General features: G+C 47.7%; 1 protein-coding gene and 1 long non-coding RNA gene across 2 annotated transcripts in view; one reads left to right on the plus strand and one right to left on the minus strand.

Moving 5' to 3' along the window:
* The window catches only part of LOC120986581 (very-long-chain 3-oxoacyl-CoA reductase-like), a 96,385-nt gene that overhangs the window by 22,581 nt on the left and 49,626 nt on the right, over nucleotides 1–24,178 (minus strand). Inside the window, exon 6 of the mRNA XM_040415242.1 lies at nucleotides 5,051–5,095. Within this exon, the coding sequence (XP_040271176.1) occupies nucleotides 5,051–5,095 (45 nt within the window). The remainder of the gene's footprint in view (nucleotides 1–5,050; nucleotides 5,096–24,178) is intronic.
* LOC120986582 lies at nucleotides 14,940–23,044 on the plus strand. The gene is made up of 4 exons (XR_005775703.1): nucleotides 14,940–15,060; nucleotides 15,745–15,749; nucleotides 20,392–20,403; nucleotides 23,033–23,044. It is a non-coding gene; the product is annotated as an uncharacterized LOC120986582 (long non-coding RNA).

Consider the following 24,178-nt stretch of genomic DNA (forward strand, 5'->3'; position numbering starts at 1 on the left):
AGACTCATAGCTCCTTCCATATGTATCACCCTGCAGGAGGAGGGGCAGACTCATAGCTCCTTGTATATGTATCACCCTGCAGGAGGAGGGGCAGACTCATAGCTCCTTCTATATGTATCACCCTGCAGGAGGAGGAGCAGACTCATAGCTCCTTCTATATGTATCACCCTGCAGGAGGAGGGGCAGACTCATAGCTCCTTCTATATGTATCACCCTGCAGGAGGAGGAGCAGACTCATAGCTCCTTCTATATGTATCACCCTGCAGGAGGAGGAGCAGACTCATAGCTCCTTCTATATGTATCACCCTGCAGGAGGAGGGGCAGACTCATAGCTCCTTCTATATGTATCACCCTGCAGGAGGAGGGGCAGACTCATAGCTCCTTCTATATGTATCACCCTGCAGGAGGAGGAGCAGACTCATAGCTCCTTCTATATGTATCACCCTGCAGGAGGAGGGGCAGACTCATAGCTCCTTCTATATGTATCACCCAGCAGGAGGAGGAGCAGACTCATAGCTCCTTCTATATGTATCACCCTGCAGGAGGAGGAGCGACTCATAGCTCCTTCTATATGTATCACCCTGCAGGAGGAGGAGCAGACTCATAGCTCCTTCTATATGTATCACCCTGCAGGAGGAGGAGCAGACTCATAGCTCCTTCTATATGTATCACCCTGCAGGAGGAGGGGCAGACTCATAGCTCCTTCTATATGTATCACCCTGCAGGAGGAGGAGCAGACTCATAGCTCCTTCTATATGTATCACCCTGCAGGAGGAGGGGCAGACTCATAGCTCCTTCTATATGTATCACCCTGCAGGAGGAGGGGCAGACTCATAGCTCCTTCTATATGTATCACCCTGCAGGAGGAGGAGCAGACTCATAGCTCCTTCTATATGTATCACCCTGCAGGAGGAGGAGCAGACTCATAGCTCCTTCTATATGTATCACCCTGCAGGAGGAGGAGCAGACTCATAGCTCCTTCTATATGTATCACCCTGCAGGAGGAGGGGCAGACTCATAGCTCCTTCTATATGTATCACCCTGCAGGAGGAGGGGCAGACTCATAGCTCCTTCTATATGTATCACCCTGCAGGAGGAGGAGCAGACTCATAGCTCCTTCTATATGTATCACCCTGCAGGAGGAGGGGCAGACTCATAGCTCCTTCTATATGTATCACCCAGCAGGAGGAGGAGCAGACTCATAGCTCCTTCTATATGTATCACCCTGCAGGAGGAGGAGCGACTCATAGCTCCTTCTATATGTATCACCCTGCAGGAGGAGGAGCAGACTCATAGCTCCTTCTATATGTATCACCCTGCAGGAGGAGGGGCAGACTCATAGCTCCTTCTATATGTATCACCCTGCAGGAGGAGGAGCAGACTCATAGCTCCTTCTATATGTATCACCCTGCAGGAGGAGGGGCAGACTCATAGCTCCTTCTATATGTATCACCCTGCAGGAGGAGGGGCAGACTCATAGCTCCTTCTATATGTATCACCCTGCAGGAGGAGGAGCAGACTCATAGCTCCTTCTATATGTATCACCCTGCAGGAGGAGGAGCAGACTCATAGCTCCTTCTATATGTATCACCCTGCAGGAGGAGGAGCAGACTCATAGCTCCTTCTATATGTATCACCCTACAGGAGGAGGGGCAGACTCATAGCTCCTTCTATATGTATCACCCTGCAGGAGGAGGAGCAGACTCATAGCCCCTTCTATATGTATCACCCTGCAGGAGGAGGAGCAGACTCATAGCTCCTTCTATATGTATCACCCTGCAGGAGGAGGAGCAGACTCATAGCTCCTTCTATATGTATCACCCTGCAGGAGGAGGAGCAGACTCATAGCTCCTTCTATATGTATCACCCTGCAGGAGGAGGGGCCGACTCATAGCTCCTTCTATATGTATCACCCTGCAGGAGGAGGAGCAGACTCATAGCTCCTTCTATATGTATCACCCTGCAGGAGGAGGAGCAGACTCATAGCTCCTTCTATATGTATCACCCTGCAGGAGGAGGGGCAGACTCATAGCTCCTTCTATATGTATCACCCTGCAGGAGGAGGAGCAGACTCATAGCTCCTTCTATATGTATCACCCTGCAGGAGGAGGGGCAGACTCATAGCTCCTTCTATATGTATCACCCTGCAGGAGGAGGAGCAGACTCATAGCTCCTTCTATATGTATCACCCTGCAGGAGGAGGAGCAGACTCATAGCTCCTTCTATATGTATCACCCTGCAGGAGGAGGGGCAGACTCATAGCTCCTTCTATATGTATCACCCTGCAGGAGGAGGAGCAGACTCATAGCTTCTTCTATATGTATCACCCTGCAGGAGGAGGAGCAGACTCATAGCTCCTTCTATATGTATCACCCTGCAGGAGGAGGGGCAGACTCATAGCTCCCTTCTATATGTATCACCCTGCAGGAGGAGGGGCAGACTCATAGCTCCTTCTATATGTATCACCCTGCAGGAGGAGGGGCAGACTCATAGCTCCTTCTATATGTATCACCCTGCAGGGGGAGGAGCAGACTCATAGCTCCTTCTATATGTATCACCCTGCAGGAGGAGGGGCAGACTCATAGCTCCTTCTATATGTATCACCCTGCAGGGGGAGGAGCAGACTCATAGCTCCTTCTATATGTATCACCCTGCAGGAGGAGGAGCAGACTCATAGCTCATTCTATATGTATCACCCTGCAGGAGGAGGGGCAGACTCATAGCTCCTTCTATATGTATCACCCTGCAGGAGGAGGAGCAGACTCATAGCGTCTTCTATATGTATCACCCTGCAGGAGGAGGGGCAGACTCATAGCTCCTTCTATATGTATCACCCTGCAGGAGGAGGAGCAGACTCATAGCTCCTTCTATATGTATCACCCTGCAGGAGGAGGAGCAGACTCATAGCTCCATCTATATGTATCACCCTGTAGGAGGAGGAGCAGACTCATAGCTCCTTCTATATGTATCACCCTGCAGGAGGAGGGGCAGACTCATAGCTCCTTCTATATGTATCACCCTGCAGGAGGAGGGGCAGACTCATAGCTCCTTCTATATGTATCACCCTGCAGGAGGAGGGGCAGACTCATAGCTCCTTCTATATGTATCACCCTGCAGGAGGAGGAGCAGACTCATAGCTCCTTCTATATGTATCACCCTGCAGGAGGAGGAGCAGACTCATAGCCCCTTCTATATGTATCACCCTGCAGGAGGAGGAGCAGACTCATAGCTCCTTCTATATGTATCACCCTGCAGGAGGAGGGGCAGACTCATAGCTCCTTCTATATGTATCACCCTGCAGGAGGAGGAGCAGACTCATAGCTCCTTCTATATGTATCACCCTGCAGGAGGAGGAGCAGACTCATAGCTCCTTCTATATGTATCACCCTGCAGGAGGAGGGGCAGACTCATAGCTCCTCCTATATGTATCACCCTGCAGGAGGAGGAGCAGACTCATAGCTCCTTCTATATGTATCACCCTGCAGGAGGAGGAGCAGACTCATAGCTCCTTCTATATGTATCACCCTGCAGGAGGAGGAGCAGACTCATAGCTCCTTCTATATGTATCACCCTGCAGGAGGAGGAGCAGACTCATAGCTCCTTCTATATGTATCACCCTGCAGGAGGAGGGGCAGACTCATAGCTCCTTCTATATGTATCACCCTGCAGGAGAAGGAGCAGACTCATAGCTCCTTCTATATGTATCACCCTGCAGGAGGAGGAGCAGACTCATAGCTCCTTCTATATGTATCACCCTGCAGGAGGAGGAGCAGACTCATAGCTCCTTCTATATGTATCACCCTGCAGGAGGAGGAGCAGACTCATAGCTCCTTCTATATGTATCACCCTGCAGGAGGAGGAGCAGACTCATAGCTCCTTCTGTATGTATCACCCTGCAGGAGGAGGAGCAGACTCATAGCTCCTTCTATATGTATCACCCTGCAGGAGGAGGAGCAGACTCATAGCTCCTTCTATATGTATCACCCTGCAGGGGGAGGGGCAGACTCATAGCTCCTTCTATATGTATCACCCTGCAGGAGGAGGAGCAGACTCATAGCTCCTTCTATATGTATCACCCTGCAGGAGGAGGGGCAGACTCATAGCTCCTTCTATATGTATCACCCTGCAGGAGGAGGAGCAGACTCATAGCTCCTTCTATATGTATCACCCTGCAGGAGGAGGGGCAGACTCATAGCTCCCTTCTATATGTATCACCCTGCAGGAGGAGGAGCAGACTCATAGCTCCTTCTATATGTATCACCCTGCAGGAGGAGTGGCAGACTCATAGCTCCTTCTATATGTATCACCCTGCAGGAGGAGGGGCAGACTCATAGCTCCTTCTATATGTATCACCCTGCAGGAGGAGGGGCAGACTCATAGCTCCTTCTATATGTATCACCCTGCAGGAGGAGGAGCAGACTCATAGCTCCTTCTATATGTATCACCCTGCAGGAGGAGGGGCAGACTCATAGCTCCTTCTATATGTATCACCCTGCAGGAGGAGGGGCAGACTCATAGCTCCTTCTATATGTATCACCCTGCAGGAGGAGGGGCAGACTCATAGCTCCTTCTATATGTATCACCCTGCAGGAGGAGGAGCAGACTCATAGCTCCTTCTATATGTATCACCCTGCAGGAGGAGGAGCAGACTCATAGCTCCTTCTATATGTATCACCCTGCAGGGGGAGGGGCAGACTCATAGCTCCTTCTATATGTATCACCCTGCAGGAGGAGGGGCAGACTCATAGCTCCTTCTATATGTATCACCCTGCAGGAGGAGGAGCAGACTCATAGCTCCTTCTATATGTATCACCCTGCAGGAGGAGGGGCAGACTCATAGCTCCTTCTATATGTATCACCCTGCAGGAGGAGGGGCAGACTCATAGCTCCTTCTATATGTATCACCCTGCAGGAGGAGGGGCAGACTCATAGCTCCTTCTATATGTATCACCCTGCAGGAGGAGGAGCAGACTCATAGCTCCTTCTATATGTATCACCCTGCAGGAGGAGGAGACTCTTTACCAATATTATTTATGATAAGGATACTTACATGCACCATCGAAAGTACATTGCAATTCATGAGGTCGTTTATTCCCTAAAAATAAGTAAATTGAACATATTATTGCTTTTATATATAAACAGAAACATTTGTGATCGCGATCTTTCCCTTCAGTAATCTCCAGTCAGTGTTATTGGGGGTGTGATAATGGTACAGGGATATCTCAGGATATCATTATTGATTTTCTATCCTCCAGGATCTCATGTATCAGCAGAGGTTTAAGTACCCGCACCCCCGCTGATCAGATCTATACATGGTACCAGATATAAGCAGCAGAATTAAACAGCTCCATCTATGTTGTAGTGGTCAGAGCTTGTTCATTCAGAGCTGTACTCATTGAATTGAATGTGAGGTTCCCCAAAACAGCTGATATGTGGGGGTGCGCAGTGTGTGACCTCCACTATCCGATATACTGAACTCCTACCTTACAGATATGGCAGCAATAGTAAAAACCTGGAAACCTTCTTTAATGTAAACCTTAGATGAAATTGTATTATCCAGGGAATACGGCAGTTACATTTTTCATCTAGATTATTGTACAGAACATGACATATAGATAGAACTAGAATGTAATTTGTAACATCCCGGAGTATGTCACTAAACTCTTTCTTCCCGCTACAACGTGTTAGGTGTATATTTATTGTCATCTTGTGTAATCTAACAATGCATCTTTCCTGTATATGTATTTCCTTGGCCTGTTTTATATATTATGCTGTAATTTCCATGTACACCAGCAGGTGGCAGCAGTATGTACCAGGATCTTAGTTCAGTTTAGTATATCTGGACTGGAATAGTTCATTCCAGTCTAGCTCCCCCCTCTTTGAGCAGAAGTGGGCTGGCCCATGTCCTGTCTCATGGGGAGGAAGGGAAGTTCTATTGAGTGTACCAGCCACCCCGGGGAAGGCTGTGTTGGGAGGAGCTCCCAGTTACGGGGATCCCAACCCTGGAGCCAGCCTCGGCTGAGGCCAAAGATCTCCATTCCCAGTCTGAGCCATCTGCCTCAGTGCTGGTAGAAAGCAAGCAGTACCTCCAGTCCTCCAGGAAGAGCATTCCCTGTGAGCATAGCTGTGAGTACAGATCCAGAGACCAGGAGAAGCCAAATTCCTCCTCAGCTAGTCAGGCTCATATCAAGCAGAAGACAGACAGAGCAGAAGATAAATACCTGCCAGATTCTCCAGGCATATGATAAGAAGCAGAAGAGATATTGATCCCTGCCACATATTGCCAATACCTGCTGGAACCCAAGGCTAATGCTGTATATCGTATGGATTTATGCTGCAACCAGTAAAGACAAGTTGGATTATATTCCAAGTCTGGATCTCATTCATTACTATCAAGTTCCTCAATTACTCCTACTAACAACACTCAATTTATTGCAAGTGAGCCAGGATCCAGGAGTCCAGCCGTACCAAGGTAGGAGACACCGTTGACATTACACAGAGACACTATCCCCACTCTGGCATTCCTCACCTGGTACGTGAGTTACATCTTAAAGGGCCCTGCAACAGTCCCCTGCGCAAGCTGCAATTGGCGTCACGAACAAACCATAGACTTTTATACATATATCCTGACCCACTGCATAATTGGCCACCGTACCACGGTCCTGCTCATTGCAAATTCACCATAGCACAGATACTCAGGACCAGTACAGGATAAGTAATATATGTACACAGTGACTGCACCAGCAGAATAGTGAGTGCAGCTCTGGAATATAATACAGGATGTAACTCAGGATCAGTACAGGATAAGTAATGTATGTACACAGTGACTGCACCAGCAGAATAGTGAGTGCAGCTCTGGAGTATAATACAGGATGTAACTCGGGATCAGTACAGGATAAGTAATGTATGTACACAGTGACTGCACCAGCAGAATAGTGAGTGCAGCTCTGGAGTATAATACAGGATGTAACTCAGGATCAGTACAGGATACATAATGTATGTACACAGTGACTGCACCAGCAGAATAGTGAGTGCAGCTCTGGAGTATAATACAGGATGTAACTCAGGATCAGTACAGGATAAGTAATGTATGTACACAGTGACTGCACCAGCAGAATAGTGAGTGCAGCTCTGGAGTATAATACAGGATGTAACTCAGGATCAGTACAGGATAAGTAATGTATGTACACAGTGACTGCACCAGCAGAATAGTGAGTGCAGCTCTGGAGTATAATACAGGATGTAACTCAGGATCAGTACAGGATAAGTAATGTACTTGGTGACTGAACCAGCAGAATAGTGAGTGCAGCTCTGGAGTATAATACAGGATGTAAGTGTTGCTACCTCTTGAAGCTCGTCAAGAGAATGCCAAGAGTGTGCAAAGCAGTAATCAAAGCAAAAGGTGGCTACTTTGAAGAACCTGGAATATGACCTATTTTCAGTTGTTTCACACTTGTTTGTTATGTATATAATTCCCCTTGTGTTAATTCATAGTTTTGATGCCTTCATAGTCATGAAAATAAAGAAAACTCTTTGAATGAGAAGGTGTGTCCAAACTTTTGGTCTGTACTGTATATATATATATATATATATATATAAAAAGTGCTAAAAAAAGCACAAATATTTCCCATATGTATCTTGGCATGGTCTACCTGCAAGATGGACAATAGAGTAGTGCAGGGATCAGCAACCTTCGGCACTCCAGCTGTTCAGAAACTTCAAATCCCAGAATGCTTCATTGACATCTATGGGAGTTAGAAGAACAGTGAAGCATGTTTGCATGCTGGGAGTTGTAGTTTCACAGCAGCTGGAGTGCCGACGGTTGCTGATTCCTGGAGTAGTGTGTCGATATGATCGATCACTCAATCATATATGGGGGAAATGGTGATACCATCTTCAACCATTATTAATCTGATCGGGACGACAGAGAGAATGTATATAAAGGACCGCCTATAAAGAAACCGTGAGCAACCACGTATATTGGGGAGCAAATGATCATAAAGGTGGTGTAAATAAAAAAGTGGTTTTCTTATAAATACAAGGGGTGAATAAAGGTGTCTCTAACACATATATGTATATATATACCTTAAAATCCCAGTAAAAACAAGATATACTGAAAAGGACATCAACATATAAGGAAATGTTCTATCCACATTGTTTGCATTAAACTCTATGTTCAGTCCCTGGGGTTGTAGAGCTTGTGAGGTAAAGATCCATTTCAGCTCTTTTATCTTTAGCATACGTTCCCTGTCACCTCCTCTCTCGGGAATCTGCACCGAGTCGATGACCCGGAACCTCAGTTGGCCACAGAGTGTCCACAGTCAGAGAAATGTTTGGCCACTGGTTTGTCCAGCATTTTTTTCCTTATGGTACTTTTGATTTTATTGATACGTTCCGTCACCTCCATGGTCGTCTCGCCCACATAGATTAAACTACATGGGCAGACGATCATGTAGACAACATACTTGGATCGGCATGTGTAGTACTCTCTGATGTTACATTTCTTGCCACTATATGGGTGAACAAAGGTGTTACCTTTCAGCATATTCCCACAGTTGCAGCAGCCAAGGCAGAGGAACTTACCTGTCTGTCTAGGTTTTAAATATGTCTGACCTCCCTTCTTGACTTCACCTATGTCCGTATTAATCAACTTATCATGTAAGTTAACCCCACGTTTGTATGACATCAACGGTGGTTTATCAAATTCACTTACTGAAGGAAGACCACTGTGTAAGATATGCCAGTCTTTTCTCAAGATCTGCGCAATATCTACACTGTGGTGGCCATAGGTGGATGCAAACGGGATTCGTCCCATGTTCTTATTCCTAGAGGAAACCTGAACGGTGGACACCCTGTCAGCCGAGGAGATCCGCGCCCTCGATCTGTCTAACAGTCTGCATGGATATTTTCTCTTGGCAAATTTATTGCACATCTCATCTATGCGGTTCATGAACACATTATCATCTGACATCACTCGTCTCACGCGTAGCATCTGGCTCCACGGTAAGGAGTCAGGCATGCGACGTGGATGATTACTGTCATATCTTAAAAGGTTATTCCTGTCTGTAGGCTTCTTGTATTAATCTGTTTTTAATTGACCTCCTCCCAGGTATACCCTGACATCAAGAAACTGTAACTCCTCAGAGGAGGAAGTCACAGTAAATTGCAGCCCGGGTACTCCATTATTGAGGTGTTCATGAAAATTATTCAAATCATCCACTGAACCACTCCAAATCATAAAAATAGTTTTTACTGGGATTTTAAGGTGTATATATACATATCTGTGTTAGAGACACCTTTATTCACCCCTTGTTTTTATAAGAAAACCACTTTTTTATTCACCCCACCTTTATGATCATTTGCTCCCCAATATACGTGGTTGCTCGCGGTTTCTTTATACGTGGTCCTTTATATACATTCTCTCTGTCGTCCCGATCAGAGTAATAATGGTTGAAGATAGTATCACCATTTCCCCCATATATGATTGAGTGATCGATCATATCGACACTCTACTCTATTGTCCATCTTGCAGGTAGACCATGCCAAGATACATATGGGAAATATTTGTGCTTTTTTAGCACTTTTTATATCTATATATAATTGTGGTTGATACAATAGACCCATTATCTTCCCTTTACGGCGTTCTAGGACCTTTTGCGGGTCAGGTGATGGTCACGTGATTGATGACGCGCCTGACATGTGACCGGTAACAGCGATGCTTATTGGTTGACATGCGGTGCTTATGCAGATGGGTACAGCCCTCTCGCTGTGTGTGGCGACGGCGCCCCGCCCCCGCATCGACCCGATGACATCATGGACATGCGCAATGTGCCCATGGAGACGCCGACATGCTTGGCCAATATGAGGACGCGGTTGGAGCCTAGCTAATGAGTAACAGGTATATTTGATTTTGGAGCAACACTTCTATTGGTAGTAGTGATCATTTTAATTAACGCACAGGTGTTATTGAATAGCAGTTCGAGCTTATTGGTTACATGTTGTCACATGGGGGGCCGATCATGGTATTTATATGTTTGATTGATCTTGTACCAGTATACTTGAGAAAGGCTACTGCGCAGCCGAAACGTCGTACTTGTGTGTGCACTCTGGTCCCCAATAAAAGTCACACTGGATATGCTGCTGTGATATCTTCTGTTATCCATTTATACTTATGGGACGGCGTTGGATTGGCTGCTCCATCACGGCTGGTGCATTCCAGACAGGTCAGAAGGTCCATCTTGTGCTGCTCTACAACTATTTCTTATTACTGTTTTGGATGCGAGGAGCGTGCACTGGGGATACGGTCATTGTACACCGATGGAAATACCCCCTGGTAAGACCTCTGAGAGGACCAATATGAGTGCATACTTATATACTGAAGAGGACATTCACAGGTTAATTAATGAGGATGCCAGTGATGTGACATTCCTCAGTATACCATCTATTGACCTGTTAAAAAGGAAATTTGAAAATGAGTCCAAAAGACTTGCTACTATTGAATTGCACCTCAGTACGCTGAGGGAATACTACAAAGCACAACGTGTACCTAGAGGTTTAAGATCACACCTCCGTCCCAACCTCTTTCCCAACAACGATGAATTTTGCAAAAAGTTTGAATCTATTAACAACAAATATTCCTTTGAGCTGATGCTGCTTAATATAGAATATCTGCAAAAAGAGGCCGAGAGTATCAAAAGAATGCTTGTGCCTCTGGAAACGCAGATTCATGATCTGATGTCTGCAGATGATTTTGCTGCTCACAAGGAAAAACTTACCTCACATGTACAACGACATAAGGTTGAAGTGGAAAAAACCAAAAGGGATAAGTGGCACCGTGATCTGGAGGACTTTCAGTCTGGACGGATATATAATTGGCAAAACCAACAAACCCGTACCAGACCCCCTAAGAGAAGGGGCAGAGGGAGGAGGTTTGACCAAAGCCATTTTGGATTTACAACAGGCGAGTCAGATTCCACTGACGATTCCATCAAATTTTAGGGAGAGCGGGACATACAGGAGGAGGAAACTCCGACGTGGTGGCAGAAAACACCACAGAGTCCAGAAAAGATCAGCCTCCACCGATGTACCCGGTATACAACCAGGGAGCCCGAGAGAGGGTGACGAGACGCATGCACAGGAAATAAACAATCTGGTGGTGAACATATCATCTATGGAATTGAATGATGACCAGATCAACGTCTTAGCACATGGACTTTCATTCTGTCTTTTGGCAGACACTAATTGGTTTGAACTGGAACTTGACCTACAGCGCTTTTTTAGGCGCCTCACATTGAAGGCATCCTTTGATAATAGGATCCACAGTGGGGCTATTTCTGCTGAATTGTCCTTGGCCAAATTTGAGCTGAGCATCAAGAGCAGCTTCATGCCGCCACATAATAACCACATTGTGGAAACTTATATCCAAATTGTAACTAAACATATCAGAAGTTTGCAGGAATGTAGTCAGCAGCGACTCTACCGTCCCAATTTGTCATATGATGAGAGACAGGCCCTTAAGGCATTCATGTCTAACAGAGACATCACTATCAAACCAGCCGACAAGGGGGGAGCTGTGGTGATCATGGACACGGAGGGTTATGTTCAGGAGATACGTAGACAGCTGAGTGATGGGGAGGTTTATGTGAAATTACAACATGATCCCAAATGGGAGATCGCCGGAGAGGTGACGAACATTGTTGACAGGGCATTTGCACGTGGTATCATTGATTCAGAACTGTGTCAGTTCCTTAAGATACCTTTTCCCATCACTCCGCTCATCTACATTCTCCCCAAAATTCATAAACAGCTGGTAGACCCCCCGGGCAGACCTATAGTGTCGGGCAGGGGATCTATTTTCAGCAATATTGCTATATTTCTTGACAAACTACGCCGTGTCCATGCGACCTCAGCTCCCTCCTATGTCAGGGATACGGGACACTTTTTAACCAAACTCAGTGGTATTGTTTTACCCACCCATTTCTACCTGGTAAGTTTTGATGTGGTGTCTCTGTACACGTCCAATGTGCATGAGTATGGATTAAATGTCGTCGATGTGGCTCTGGCCGGCACGGGACTCACCTGTGATGCGCGCCGCTTTGTCCTCGATCTCCTTGAGTTGTTCCTCAAGAGGAATTATTTTCTCTTTGGCAACACCTTTTACCAACAGTCACGCGGTGTGGCCATGGGGTCCAACGTGGCACCCACTTATGCCATCATGTTTATGGCGGAGGTCGAGGAAAAATTGGTATATGCATCCGAATATTGTCGGTGGGTCCTGTGCTGGTGGCGCTACATCGACGACATTTTTATGATTTGGAGTGGCTCAATGGATGATTTGAATAATTTTCATCAACACCTTAATAATGGAGTACCCGGACTGCAATTTACTGTGACTTCCTCCTCTGAGGAGTTACAGTTTCTTGATGTCAGGGTATACCTAGAAGGAGGCCAATTAAAAACAGATTTATACAAGAAGCCTACAGACAGGAATAACCTTTTAAGATATGACAGTAATCATCCACGTCGCATGCTTGACTCCTTACCGTGGAGCCAGATGCTACGTGTGAGACGAGTGATGTCAGATGATGATGTGTTCATGAACCGCATAGATGAGATGTGCAATAAATTTGCCAAGAGAAAATATCCATGCAGACTGTTAGACAGATCGAGGGCGCGGATCTCCTCGGCTGACAGGGTGTCCACCGTTCAGGTTTCCTCTAGGAATAAGAACATGGGACGAATCCCGTTTGTATCCACCTATGGCCACCACGGTGTAGATATTGAGCAGATCTTGAGAAAAGACTGGCACATCTTACACAGTGGTCTTCCCTTAGTAAGTGAATTTGATAAACCACCGTTGATGTCATACAAACGTGGGGTTAACTTACATGATAAGTTGATTAATACGGACATAGGAGAAGTCAAGAAGGGAGGTCAGACATATTTAAAACCTAGACAGACAGGTAATTTCCTCTGCCTTGGCTGCTGCAACTGTGGGAATATGCCGAAAGGTAGCACCTTTGTTCACCCATATAGTGGCAAGGAATTCAACATCAGAGAGTACCACACATGCCGATCCAAGTATGTTGTCTACATGATCGTCTGCCCATGTAGTTTAATCTATGTGGGCGAGACGACCATGGAGGTGAGGGAACGTATCAATAAAATCAAAAGTACCATAAGGAAAAAAATGCTGGACAAACCAGTGGCCAAACATTTCTCTGACTGTGGACATTCTGTGGCCAACTGAGGTTCCGGGTCATCGACTCGGTGCAGATTCCCGAGAGAGGAGGCGACAGGGAACGTATGCTAAAGAAAAAAGAGCTGAAATGGATCTTTACCTTACAAGCTCTACAACCCCAGGGACTGAACATAGAGTTTAATGCAAACAATGTAGATAGAACATTTCCTTATATGTTGATGTCCTTTTCAGTATATCTTGTTTTTACTGGGATTTTAAGGTATATACATATATGTGTTAGAGACACCTTTATTCACCCCTTGTTTTTATAAGAAAACCACTTTTTTATTCACACCACCTTTATGATCATTTGCTCCCCAATATACGCGGTCCCTTATTTACATTCTCTCTGTCGTCCCGATCAGAGTAATAATGGTTGAAGATGGTATCACCATTTCCCCCATATATGATTGAGTGATCGATCATATCGACACTCTACTCTATTGTCCATCTTGCAGGTAGACCATGCCAAGATACATATGGGAAATATTTGTGCTTTTTTAGCACTTTTTATATCTATATATAATTGTGGTTGATACAATAGACCCATTATCTTCCCTTTACGGCGTTCTAGGACCTTTTGCGGGTCAGGTGATGGTCACGTGATTGATGATGCGCCTAACATGTGACCGGTAACAGCGATGCTTATTGGTTGACATGCGGTGCTTATGCAGATGGGTACAGCCCTCTCGCTGTGTGTGGCGACGGCGCCCCGCCCCCGCATCGACGCGATGAAATCATGGACATGTGCAATGTGCCCATGGAGACGCCGACATGCTTGGCCAATATGAGGACACGGTTGGAGCCTATCTAATGAGTATCAGGTATATTTGATTTTGGAGCAACACTTCTATTGGTAGTAGTGATCATTTTAATTAACGCACAGGTGCTATTGAATAGCAGTTCGAGCTTATTGGTTACATGTTGTCACATGGGGGGCTTATCATGGTATTTATATGTTGGATTGATCTTGTACCAGTATACTTGAGAAAGGCTACTGCGCAGCCGAAACGTCGTACTTGTGTGTGCACTCTGGTCCCCAATAAAAGTCACACTGGACATGCTCCTGTGATATCTTCTGTTATCCATTTGCACCAGCAGAATAGTGAGTGCAGCTCTGGAGTATAATACAGGATGTAACTCAGGATCAGTACAGGATAAGTAATGTATGTACACAGTGACTGCACCAGCAGAATAGTGAGTGCAGCTCTGGAGTATGATACAGGATGTAACTCAGGATCAGTACAAGATAAGTAATGTATGTACACAGTGACTTCACCAGCAGAATAGTGAGTGCAGCTCTGGAGTATAATACAGGATGCAACTCAGGATCAGTACAGGATAAGTAATGTATGTACACAGTGACTGCACCAGCAGAATAGTGAGTGCAGCTCTGGAGTATAATACAGGATGTAACTCAGGATCAGTACAGGATAAGTAATGTATGTACACAGTGACTGCACCAGCAGAATAGTGAGTGCAGCTCTGCAGTATAATACAGGATGTAACTCAGGATCAGTACAGGATAAGTAATGTATGTACACAGTGACTGCACCAGCAGAATAGTGAGTTCAGCTCTAGAGTATAATACAGGATGTAACTCAGGATCAGTACAGGATAAGTAATGTAATGTACACAGTGACTGCACCAGCAGAATAGTGAGTGCAGCTCTGGAGTATAATACAGGATGTAACTCAGGATCAGTACAGGATAAGTAATGTATGTACACAGTGACTCCACCAGCAGAATAGTGAGTGCAGCTCTGGACCAGCTGGTCCTGAGCTGCAATTACCTGTGGGTGCGGTCGCCTGTGGCTGTGTGTGGAGAAGCTCCTGATACTTTGGAGGAAACCATCTCTCCACCCAGGGCCTGTTCTTTTCTCCCCAGGGGGTCTTTGGGGATGACTGGACAGAGCAAGTCCCAGGCTTCTGTTCCTCGGACCAAGCCAGTGGGTCACAGAAGAAGCCAGTAACCACCCAGTACACTTGAGGACCTGGGGGGGGGGGGGAGACATAACACCAGGAGTCACATCAGTGGTCTGTGGAGACAAGGAGAAGCTGCAAAGCTTCCAATGTGGATGGCAAGCAAGGTGCTGTGGATGCCAGTGGTCCTTTTGGGGCCACATAAGAAAAGCTGAATGCTCATAGGGGTGAGGCCGACCTCAGTGAGGAAGGCTGGGGACTGCAGAGGTCCAGGGAGTAAATTAGCATCTATGGCTCCCATGTCATCAGCCTAATGGCACAGATAAAGCTGCTCGAGTCCCCAGTGTGTCTCCAGGACTTTTCCTTTGGAGATGAATTCCCACAGGAGGCACCTGAGGGCAGCCACAAGCTGAAGGCGAAGAAGACCAGGCCGAAGCTGCAGCAGGTGGTATGCTATGTCCATGGTCCCCTTCCTGTGTCCCCCGAGTCAGCCGCAGGGCCGGCCCGTTGTGCTAGCCCCATTGTTCAGGCCAGGTTCTGTTGTGGATTTGGTGCAAAGGCACGGGGAGATGACAAAGAGAGGTAGCGTGGCACTGAGCTCTGTCTCTGCTTGCAGTAGCAAAGATGCAGTAGGGAAGGCATGGGCCGAATGGCCGGGAAGTAAGGGCGGCCCGGCTGCGAGCATTCGGTCAAGCTCCGGTGCTAAGGTCTGTTCCTCGGTGGTAGGGGGAAGTGGCCCAGTGCCACAGTCTGTTGCGGTTGCCTTCAAGTGCTGTTGCCGCTGTTCACTTAGTTGAGAAGCAGTGGCAGTGTGAAGGAGCTGCTGGGCCCCCTAGCCTTGGTCCTCTCACAAGTACTGTTATGCCTGAATCTAAAATACTACTTTGTATTGGTGCAAATAGCAGAGACTCTGACAACGAGATAGATCAGCGGCACCCATCGCAAATACCCGAAAAACTAACTGAATGGAAAAAAGTGTCTGATGGTGAGGAGGAGGAGTGTGTCACTGATCCAGCAGGTATGGATGGGAGTGTGACTGGTGCTGTGGTTGGTGTGAGTGACACAAATGTAAAATCGTCATCTTTATTATGTGGAGACGTAAGTGGTGGTGAGGGGGCTGGTGTTACCATCTTTGCCTTCCAGAGTGCGCAACTGAGTTTGTTGTCAGTTTCGTTTGGCCTGAGGGGCTGGCGCTCTTCTGGTCGAATTATGACCTGGTAAAGAGAGTGACCGTTATCACCTATAACGAATCTCTCTTGTTATGACATCATGACTTGGCTTGGGCGATGAGGTACTAAAGATGCCAAAAAACCTGAAATGAGTTTGGCATCTGGTCAGGGTCCTGGATGTTTGTGGTGAAGTTGAGGCGTTCAGGTAATTCAGTTGCCCAGATCCCTTCTTCAGCTTACCTGGGGAGGGACCGTATCCTGATCTTTTACCAGGGTCAGCCGAAGCTCTGTCACAGGTGCGGGACCTCACACACTTTAGTGCAAACTACACTGTACAGAAGTGTGCATTGTGTGGGGGTGTTGGTTATCTAGCCGCATCCTGTGCAGAGATTAGGTGTCACCTGTATGGTGACTTAGGTCCCCCATTCAGCCGTTGTCCTCGTTCCTTGGCCAATGCTGTCAGGACCCCAGTAGGGGACAGCCGTGAGGTTGGTTTTGCTAGGGAAGAGACTAGTAGAGGTGGAGGAACTGAGGGGCCAAGGAGGGAAAGCAAGAAAAAGATGCTAGCCCAACTAGGGGAGTCTCAGGTAACTGGGGCGTCCCTGGCCCTGTCCTGGAGGCCAATCATGCTGCTGAGGCTCTGAGGGATGACGTCCTGGATGAGGAGGTCAGGAGGATCCAGGCTGAGGAGGTCACCACGTCCTCAGAGTTCTCCCATTATGAGAGTATGGGTGAGGATGATAGGAAGTGGCTAGAGGAAAAGCGAAAGCGAGGAGCCAAGAAGAAGGGAGATGTAAGATCTTCTCCCACCCTGGTCCAGGTACCAAAGGAAGGTAATCCCGACTGCCCTCTGGTTGATCTCTCCAACTGGTTCCAAGCCCTTGATAACATCTCATCCTCTGCTTCGAATGAAGAGGGTGGGGGGCCAGAGGTACCGAAAGCAGGGCCCACAGGGGGGCCGAGTCTTCCCCTGAGGGCAAAATGTCCTCAGATGGGGAGATTGGCCTGGAGTCCAAAGACAAGGATGAGGAATTAAAACGAGTGGTGGGATGGATACCTCTGTGTCATTGAAAAGTGGGAAGGGTTGTTGTTTAGACACAGAGGGTAAAGTGTGGATTGAGCAGAAGAAAGCCATCTAACTCAACCACCCAGGATCACAGCACTCACCCCGTTGACGCTGGTGTACATTAATGTCGCCAGCATTAAGTCAGATACGGCTAGATTTTCGGCTTATGATTTTTTTGCCTGGATCGATGCAGACATTTTATTTTTGTAGGAGACCAGGCTGCCAGATTTGGCAGCCATACATAAAGCTAAAAGAGAGTGAAGGCACGGGTCCTCCTATTGGTCTCTTGCGGCTGAGCCTTATAACGGGTGGCGGTACTTTTTACCTCACTGGTAGAATGCCGACGAGTTATCGAGTTAGAAATGGGGAGGTGCCTGATTTTGTATGTCCTCATTAGGGGACAGGAACTTCAGTTAATCAACATCTACAGTTCCCAGTCCAAGTGGGACAGGAAGTGTCTCTTCATGAGGATCAAGCCCTACCTTTTTACGAGTCGGCAGGTGGTCTTTGGAGTGGACTTCAATACTGTCACGAGGCCCCAAGACAGGGGAGGTTCCAGAGACAAGCTGACTTATGATGGGGTTGCACTTAATGGCATAGCTAGTGATGCTTGCCTGGTGGATGTCCACATCCGGCACACCCCAGTCCACGCGAGGTTCAACTATCTTAGGGATAGTTGCAGATCTAGAATAGAAAGGTTTTATTTAAAGGAGGAAGCCGTCGTTGAGGTGGAGTTCTCCGACCACTGTTTGATTTTTGTTTTCTCTGAATGTTACAGAGACCCCCCGGATGGGGCGAGGCTTTTGGAGGCTCAATTCATCTCTCTTGGAAGAAACGGAGGTAAGACAATCCTTTGAGGACTTTCTTCAGAGCCAGGTACCATTGCTGGATCTTTGTAGCAGTAAGTCAGAGTGGTGGGAGATGTTCAAGGAAAGGGTGGCGAGATTCTTCTGCCAGCTCTCGAGCCTCAGAAGCCTTCACAAGTACTGCTGGTATCAGGGCCTGAGGAGGAAACTCGAGCATCTTGTCTCGACTGGGGGTAGCCATGAGGAGATCTCCAGAGTGAAATCTTTGCTCATGAGGTGTCAGTATGATAGACATGCATCTTTAGTTTTTGAGAGGGATTACAGGAAATACTGCTTGCCCGACCCTTACAGGAACTGTCAGTAAGATGTCAGTGAGTTCTAAGATAGTCTCAGCAGTGATTGGTAATATGGGATCCTTGAACAGTTCCAGATCAAGGAGCAGGGAAGGGCTGGTCACTGGAAGGGGTACTTGCTGTCCTTGGATCAGGCAAAAGTGTTTGATCGGGTTAATCATGAGTATCTGTTCTTCTGAGGTATGGCCTGCTGGGGCGGTTTGTTGATTGGCTTAAAACCTTGTACACAGGGGCAGACAGCTTCCTGCTTGTAAATGGTTGGATTTGCCACTCTTTTGAGGTGGGGTCTGGTGTTCACAATTGTTGTCCGTTGAGCTATATGTGTTCGCGATTGACCCATTCAAGAGGGGAGGCAGAGTGGGTGAGGTTGATCACTACTAATGTAGTATACGGGAGTTGTAATACCCGTTACTACCAAAGGTCACTTGGTGTGCTGTTGTCCCTTCTTAATTATGGAAAGTTGTTGTATGTCAGTTTTGTAAAATGCAATGTAATGTGTGTATTTCCCTGTCACTGAAACTTGCATGCACAGGCCTGCTAGGGGTGTTATTACAGGTTCTAGTCCATAGAGGGAGCTAGGGAGCCCTAGTTTATATAAGGCCAGACAGGGAAGTGCAAAGCAGACGGAGTCTAGTGTCTGTAATCTACAGATGGAGATTAGATAATGTCTGAGACCAGTCCAGGCCTGAAGCCTGCTGTTCAGGAGAAGATTCCCTCCTGAATCCCTACATGCAGAAGCAGGAATACCTTAGCCTGAGGAACCATTCAGAAGCTAGGAGAGACTGAGGCAAATATCAGAGGAGCCAGAGGTATTGAGGAAACAGAGGAGGTACTTATGAAAGCCATAATCAAGGATATAAAGCCAGACTTAGGTTAATGGGCCTTGGTGAAGAATTGCTATATTCCAGGATCAGACAGAATTAGAGTGCTAGCTCCTGTGCTGCGAATCCTGTGTTCAACACTCTGTAATTACCCTGCTGTACTGAATTGCCTGCATCGACCGAATTGCAAAATCGACTGTATGCTGAGGAACTGCGTTTCCAATATTGTCTCTGCCTGCAAACTACTAAAGTTGAAGTTCTGTTTTAACACCACGTTTCCTCAAATTATTCCTGCATCCGCAAACGGCGTGCCACCGTTTACTTGGCACTGGCGTCACGAACTATTCCTACCTATACCTGCCCTTGCAGAGAGTCAGCCGTACCAGGTTAGTGTCTATTGCACTACATCACCCAGAAACACCTATTGCACACAACTTGAGTACGCTGCACTTCTCTTTTGGCGTTCCACGAACAGGATTCGCACGCTTTCTAGTGCAAGAAGCGTGAACTTTGTGCCTTATACCGTTGCCCTGTGACCAAAGTGACAATTTACCTGTTTTATTCAAGTGGACTTTGTGGACTAAAAATCATACCCAAAGTGTGTCAAAAACTTCTAAAAAGCGCTGAGCAGTATTGCGCTATCCAGAGGAAGAAAATCGCCGCATTGGAGTGTGGTTTTATGGGCTTTAAACATTCCTGCTTGCCGTCAGTGAATAGACAGCGTTTGTACCTAAAGATGGCTGCTGGGCTTGCTGAATTTACTGCTGCGTCACCTTCATCCCGAAAAGGCGGGAAAAATTGGCGCCTTTCTGAGGAAAAAGCGGGAAGAAGGTCAAGGGCAGGCGCCACGGCTTATCTGGACATTTGCATGTCTGCCAGCATGGACACCGCCTTCCATATACTGAAATACCTGGGGGGCGGCTCCCCAGTGCAATGGGAGGAGCTGGCTACTCTAATTGACGCGACCCTATCGCTCTCCTCAGAAGGATCGAGCATGTTGGATTGTGAGCAGAGTGTTGCTGCAGCGTCCGCACCAAGGATTAAAGAAATGACTGACACCGGTGTAGAGCCAGAGGAGGCTCCACCGGCCTACGCTCCGGGACCGGAGCAACCCGCCTGCCGCACCAGGGAGAAAGAACCCGAGCCCTACTATGGCTCATGGAGGGATTTTTTTCAGCCATCGTTCCAATGGTCTTCCCTGATGGCGGAGATTCGAGAGGCCGCTATCAAGCGGAACATAAAGACTAAGATCGTGTATGAGGAATTGACCAAGACCATCCACGAGAAGCATACACACACCCAACCCCGCCTGGAAAGGAGAAAGGGAGTGGTGCTGTCGTTTGACAAACCCCGTGGCTACGGGTTTATTCAGGACTATCTTACTGGCAGAGACCTCTATGTCAATCGAAGGTCTGTCAAAAGAGACTACCTCCCGTCGTACCAGCACAGCCTCCGCGAGGGAGAGGAAGTGGAGTACACCCCTGCCGAGAGCCTGCGAGGCCCCTATGCGACTGCTGTGACCCGTCCGAAGCGAGGACCTGAGGATTGGGAGGCAGAAGAAGAAGACCACTCTGGCTGCGAGCGAGAACCGGAACGCTCTCCAGAGCCGGCCCATCACGCCTTTCAGGAGCGGAGCTCCTTCATCGGGCCGAACGTCTTCTGGCAGCCAACCGTGTTGGAGAAATGGGTGAGCCCCTATCCTTCCCCCGAGCTGCCACGTCGGGAGAAGACACTATCTGAGCTGGAGCAGCAAAGAGGATTGAGTGCTACCTTCCAGAACATCCGGATGGGACGGAGACCTGAGGCAAGTCCGGAACCTGAAGAGGCCGAGTCTGCATCAGCGGTGACTGTACCTGCGCCGGCGGCGCCAGCAGAGAACAGCGACTCCGACACCGAGAGTATCGGTGAGCAGATCGTCCGGCTGGAGGAGAAGTTGCGGGAGTTGCGTAAGACCTACACCGCCAGGATCCAGACGCCGCCGAGGAAGGATGAGGTAAGGGTGCCTGTCACCACCCGCCGACCGCCTTCTGTTGTCACCGCTCCGTCAGTGCCCCAGACCGGACCCGCGATTGCTGTGAATTGCTGCACCCAGAGCACCGGACCGCTTGCTGCGGCGGTACCAAGTATGTCACACCCTGCAGTGATTATGCCAGGGCCGGCACGGCCCACCAGAGGGTTCACCCCTAGGCCTATGGGGCCAATACCTATTAGGGGCCCCTTTACCCTGCAGCTACCCCCTGATACAGTCATGTGGGCCCATCCTCCTGTAGAGGAATACTACAGAAGGTACCTCCCAGCAGAGTCAAGTGATTACAATATGCCACTGTGATCAGCCTGCTGGGCCTTTGATTTATTTCTTCATAAGAAGTTGATGTTAACCCTTCCAGGACAGGAGTCCTATGTTGCTGGTCCTTTGTTGCAGCTGCCAGTTTGTCCACGGCTCAGTGGTAGGTGTTGACCACTGAAATCACAAAGTCAGCAAGGCCACGTTTGTTTCCAGGACCTCCTGCCTGCTTTTGTTACCCCACACCAAGTTGTGCCTGTTCCTTTGTTGCACCTTTTACCCTTCACCCCCTTTTCAGGTTGATCAGGGGTATTACAGCGCTTGTCTTTGCTGTCCATTTTATTGTGCAACCTGTTACTAAGGAACCGTGCCCGGAGACAGACTCAAAAGATACCTGAGCCTCTGAGATTCTTACTGTTTTAAAAGTATTGTGCCCAGAGATGGACTCCACCGCATGAGAGCCTCTGTGATTTAATATGGAAATAACCTGGGTACGGACTCATGTTTGTTATTTGAGCCTCCAAGAACTTTTATACCGTTTTCTACTGTTTTATCATGGACTTATTCATTGTCATGGACTATCCTGGTTATAATGTTACGCTGTGCCAGGTCAGCGCCCCAGTTCCATTCATTATCCTGAGAGAAGAGAACGACGCCCCTTGTCACCACACTTCACCTTTGCCAATTGGACCTGATGTAAATGTAAATGCAGATGAATTACATGTATGTATGCCTGCATGTCTCTATTTTCTGTTTCAGGTAGAGATTCCAGTTGGGCGACCCATGATGGAGTACGAGGTCGTACTCAGCTTAAAGCAGTGGGGTATGTAGTATACGGGAGTTGTAATACCCGTTACTACCAAAGGTCACTTGGTGTGCTGTTGTCCCTTCTTAATTATGGAAAGTTGTTGTATGTCAGTTTTGTAAAATGCAATGTAATGTGTGTATTTCCCTGTCACTGAAACTTGCATGCACAGGCCTGCTAGGGGTGTTATTACAGGTTCTAGTCCATAGAGGGAGCTAGGGAGCCCTAGTTTATATAAGGCCAGACAGGGAAGTGCAAAGCAGACGGAGTCTAGTGTCTGTAATCTACAGATGGAGATTAGATAATGTCTGAGACCAGTCCAGGCCTGAAGCCTGCTGTTCAGGAGAAGATTCCCTCCTGAATCCCTACATGCAGAAGCAGGAATACCTTAGCCTGAGGAACCATTCAGAAGCTAGGAGAGACTGAGGCAAATATCAGAGGAGCCAGAGGTATTGAGGAAACAGAGGAGGTACTTATGAAAGCCATAATCAAGGATATAAAGCCAGACTTAGGTTAATGGGCCTTGGTGAAGAATTGCTATATTCCAGGATCAGACAGAATTAGAGTGCTAGCTCCTGTGCTGCGAATCCTGTGTTCAACACTCTGTAATTACCCTGCTGTACTGAATTGCCTGCATCGACCGAATTGCAAAATCGACTGTATGCTGAGGAACTGCGTTTCCAATATTGTCTCTGCCTGCAAACTACTAAAGTTGAAGTTCTGTTTTAACACCACGTTTCCTCAAATTATTCCTGCATCCGCAAACGGCGTGCCACCGTTTACTTGGCACTGGCGTCACGAACTATTCCTACCTATACCTGCCCTTGCAGAGAGTCAGCCGTACCAGGTTAGTGTCTATTGCACTACATCCCCCAGAAACACCTATTGCACACAACTTGAGTACGCTGCACTAAGAGGCCTCTGGGTCCAAGATCAACCGGGATAAGTGTGAGAGTCTCTGGCTGGGAGGGGGATATCCTGGTTTTGATCTCCCGGACAGAGCCCCAGGAGTCCACAAAAGTCCTCAGCATCGAATTCGGCAAAGGGGATTACCCCAAACCACATTGGGACAGCAGGCTAAAGATCGCCGCTCAGAAGGTGGACCAGTGTAAGGATTGGTCTTTGACCCTCAGGGAATGGGTTAACCTGATTAAAACATACCTGCTCCATTTGCTGATATATCTGGGTTGTGTGTTCATCTTGCTGAAACCTCTCTGGACCCGGGTCTACAGTCTGTTCTTCCAACTGTTGTGGGGGCACAGACTGAATCTAGTCAGAAGGGAGGTTACTTACCGCACGAGGAGGCTAGGGGGGTTGTGTATGGTCAACCCCGTGGTGTTCCTGGTGAATACCTTAATCAACGTTAACATTGCTGACCTCTGGAAAGAGAGCGCTCCTGCGTGAGTATTCTCCTGTCGGGAATGATTTCAGCCTTTCTTCCAGGAATGGGAGACAGGAGGGCAAGTGAAGGATCATCATACACCGCATGGGAAACTTATGTTACCCTGGTCTTGAAGGTGATTCGCCGGTGGGGTCTGGGGGTGTGGGAGATCAGGACTTTGTCGAGGAAACTACTTGACCGAAGGGTTCTTTTGACCAATTTCCAGAAACCTCTGGCCCTCAGGGAGTGCCCAAGTCGGGATCTGGAAGTTCGGTTGCGATTTTTGAATTCCATAAGGATCCCCTTGAAGTTTTCGGACTTGGCTTGGCGC

The sequence above is a fragment of the Bufo bufo genome, chromosome 1 (assembly GCF_905171765.1).
Source record: "Bufo bufo chromosome 1, aBufBuf1.1, whole genome shotgun sequence".
NCBI classification, from domain to species: domain Eukaryota; kingdom Metazoa; phylum Chordata; class Amphibia; order Anura; family Bufonidae; genus Bufo; species Bufo bufo.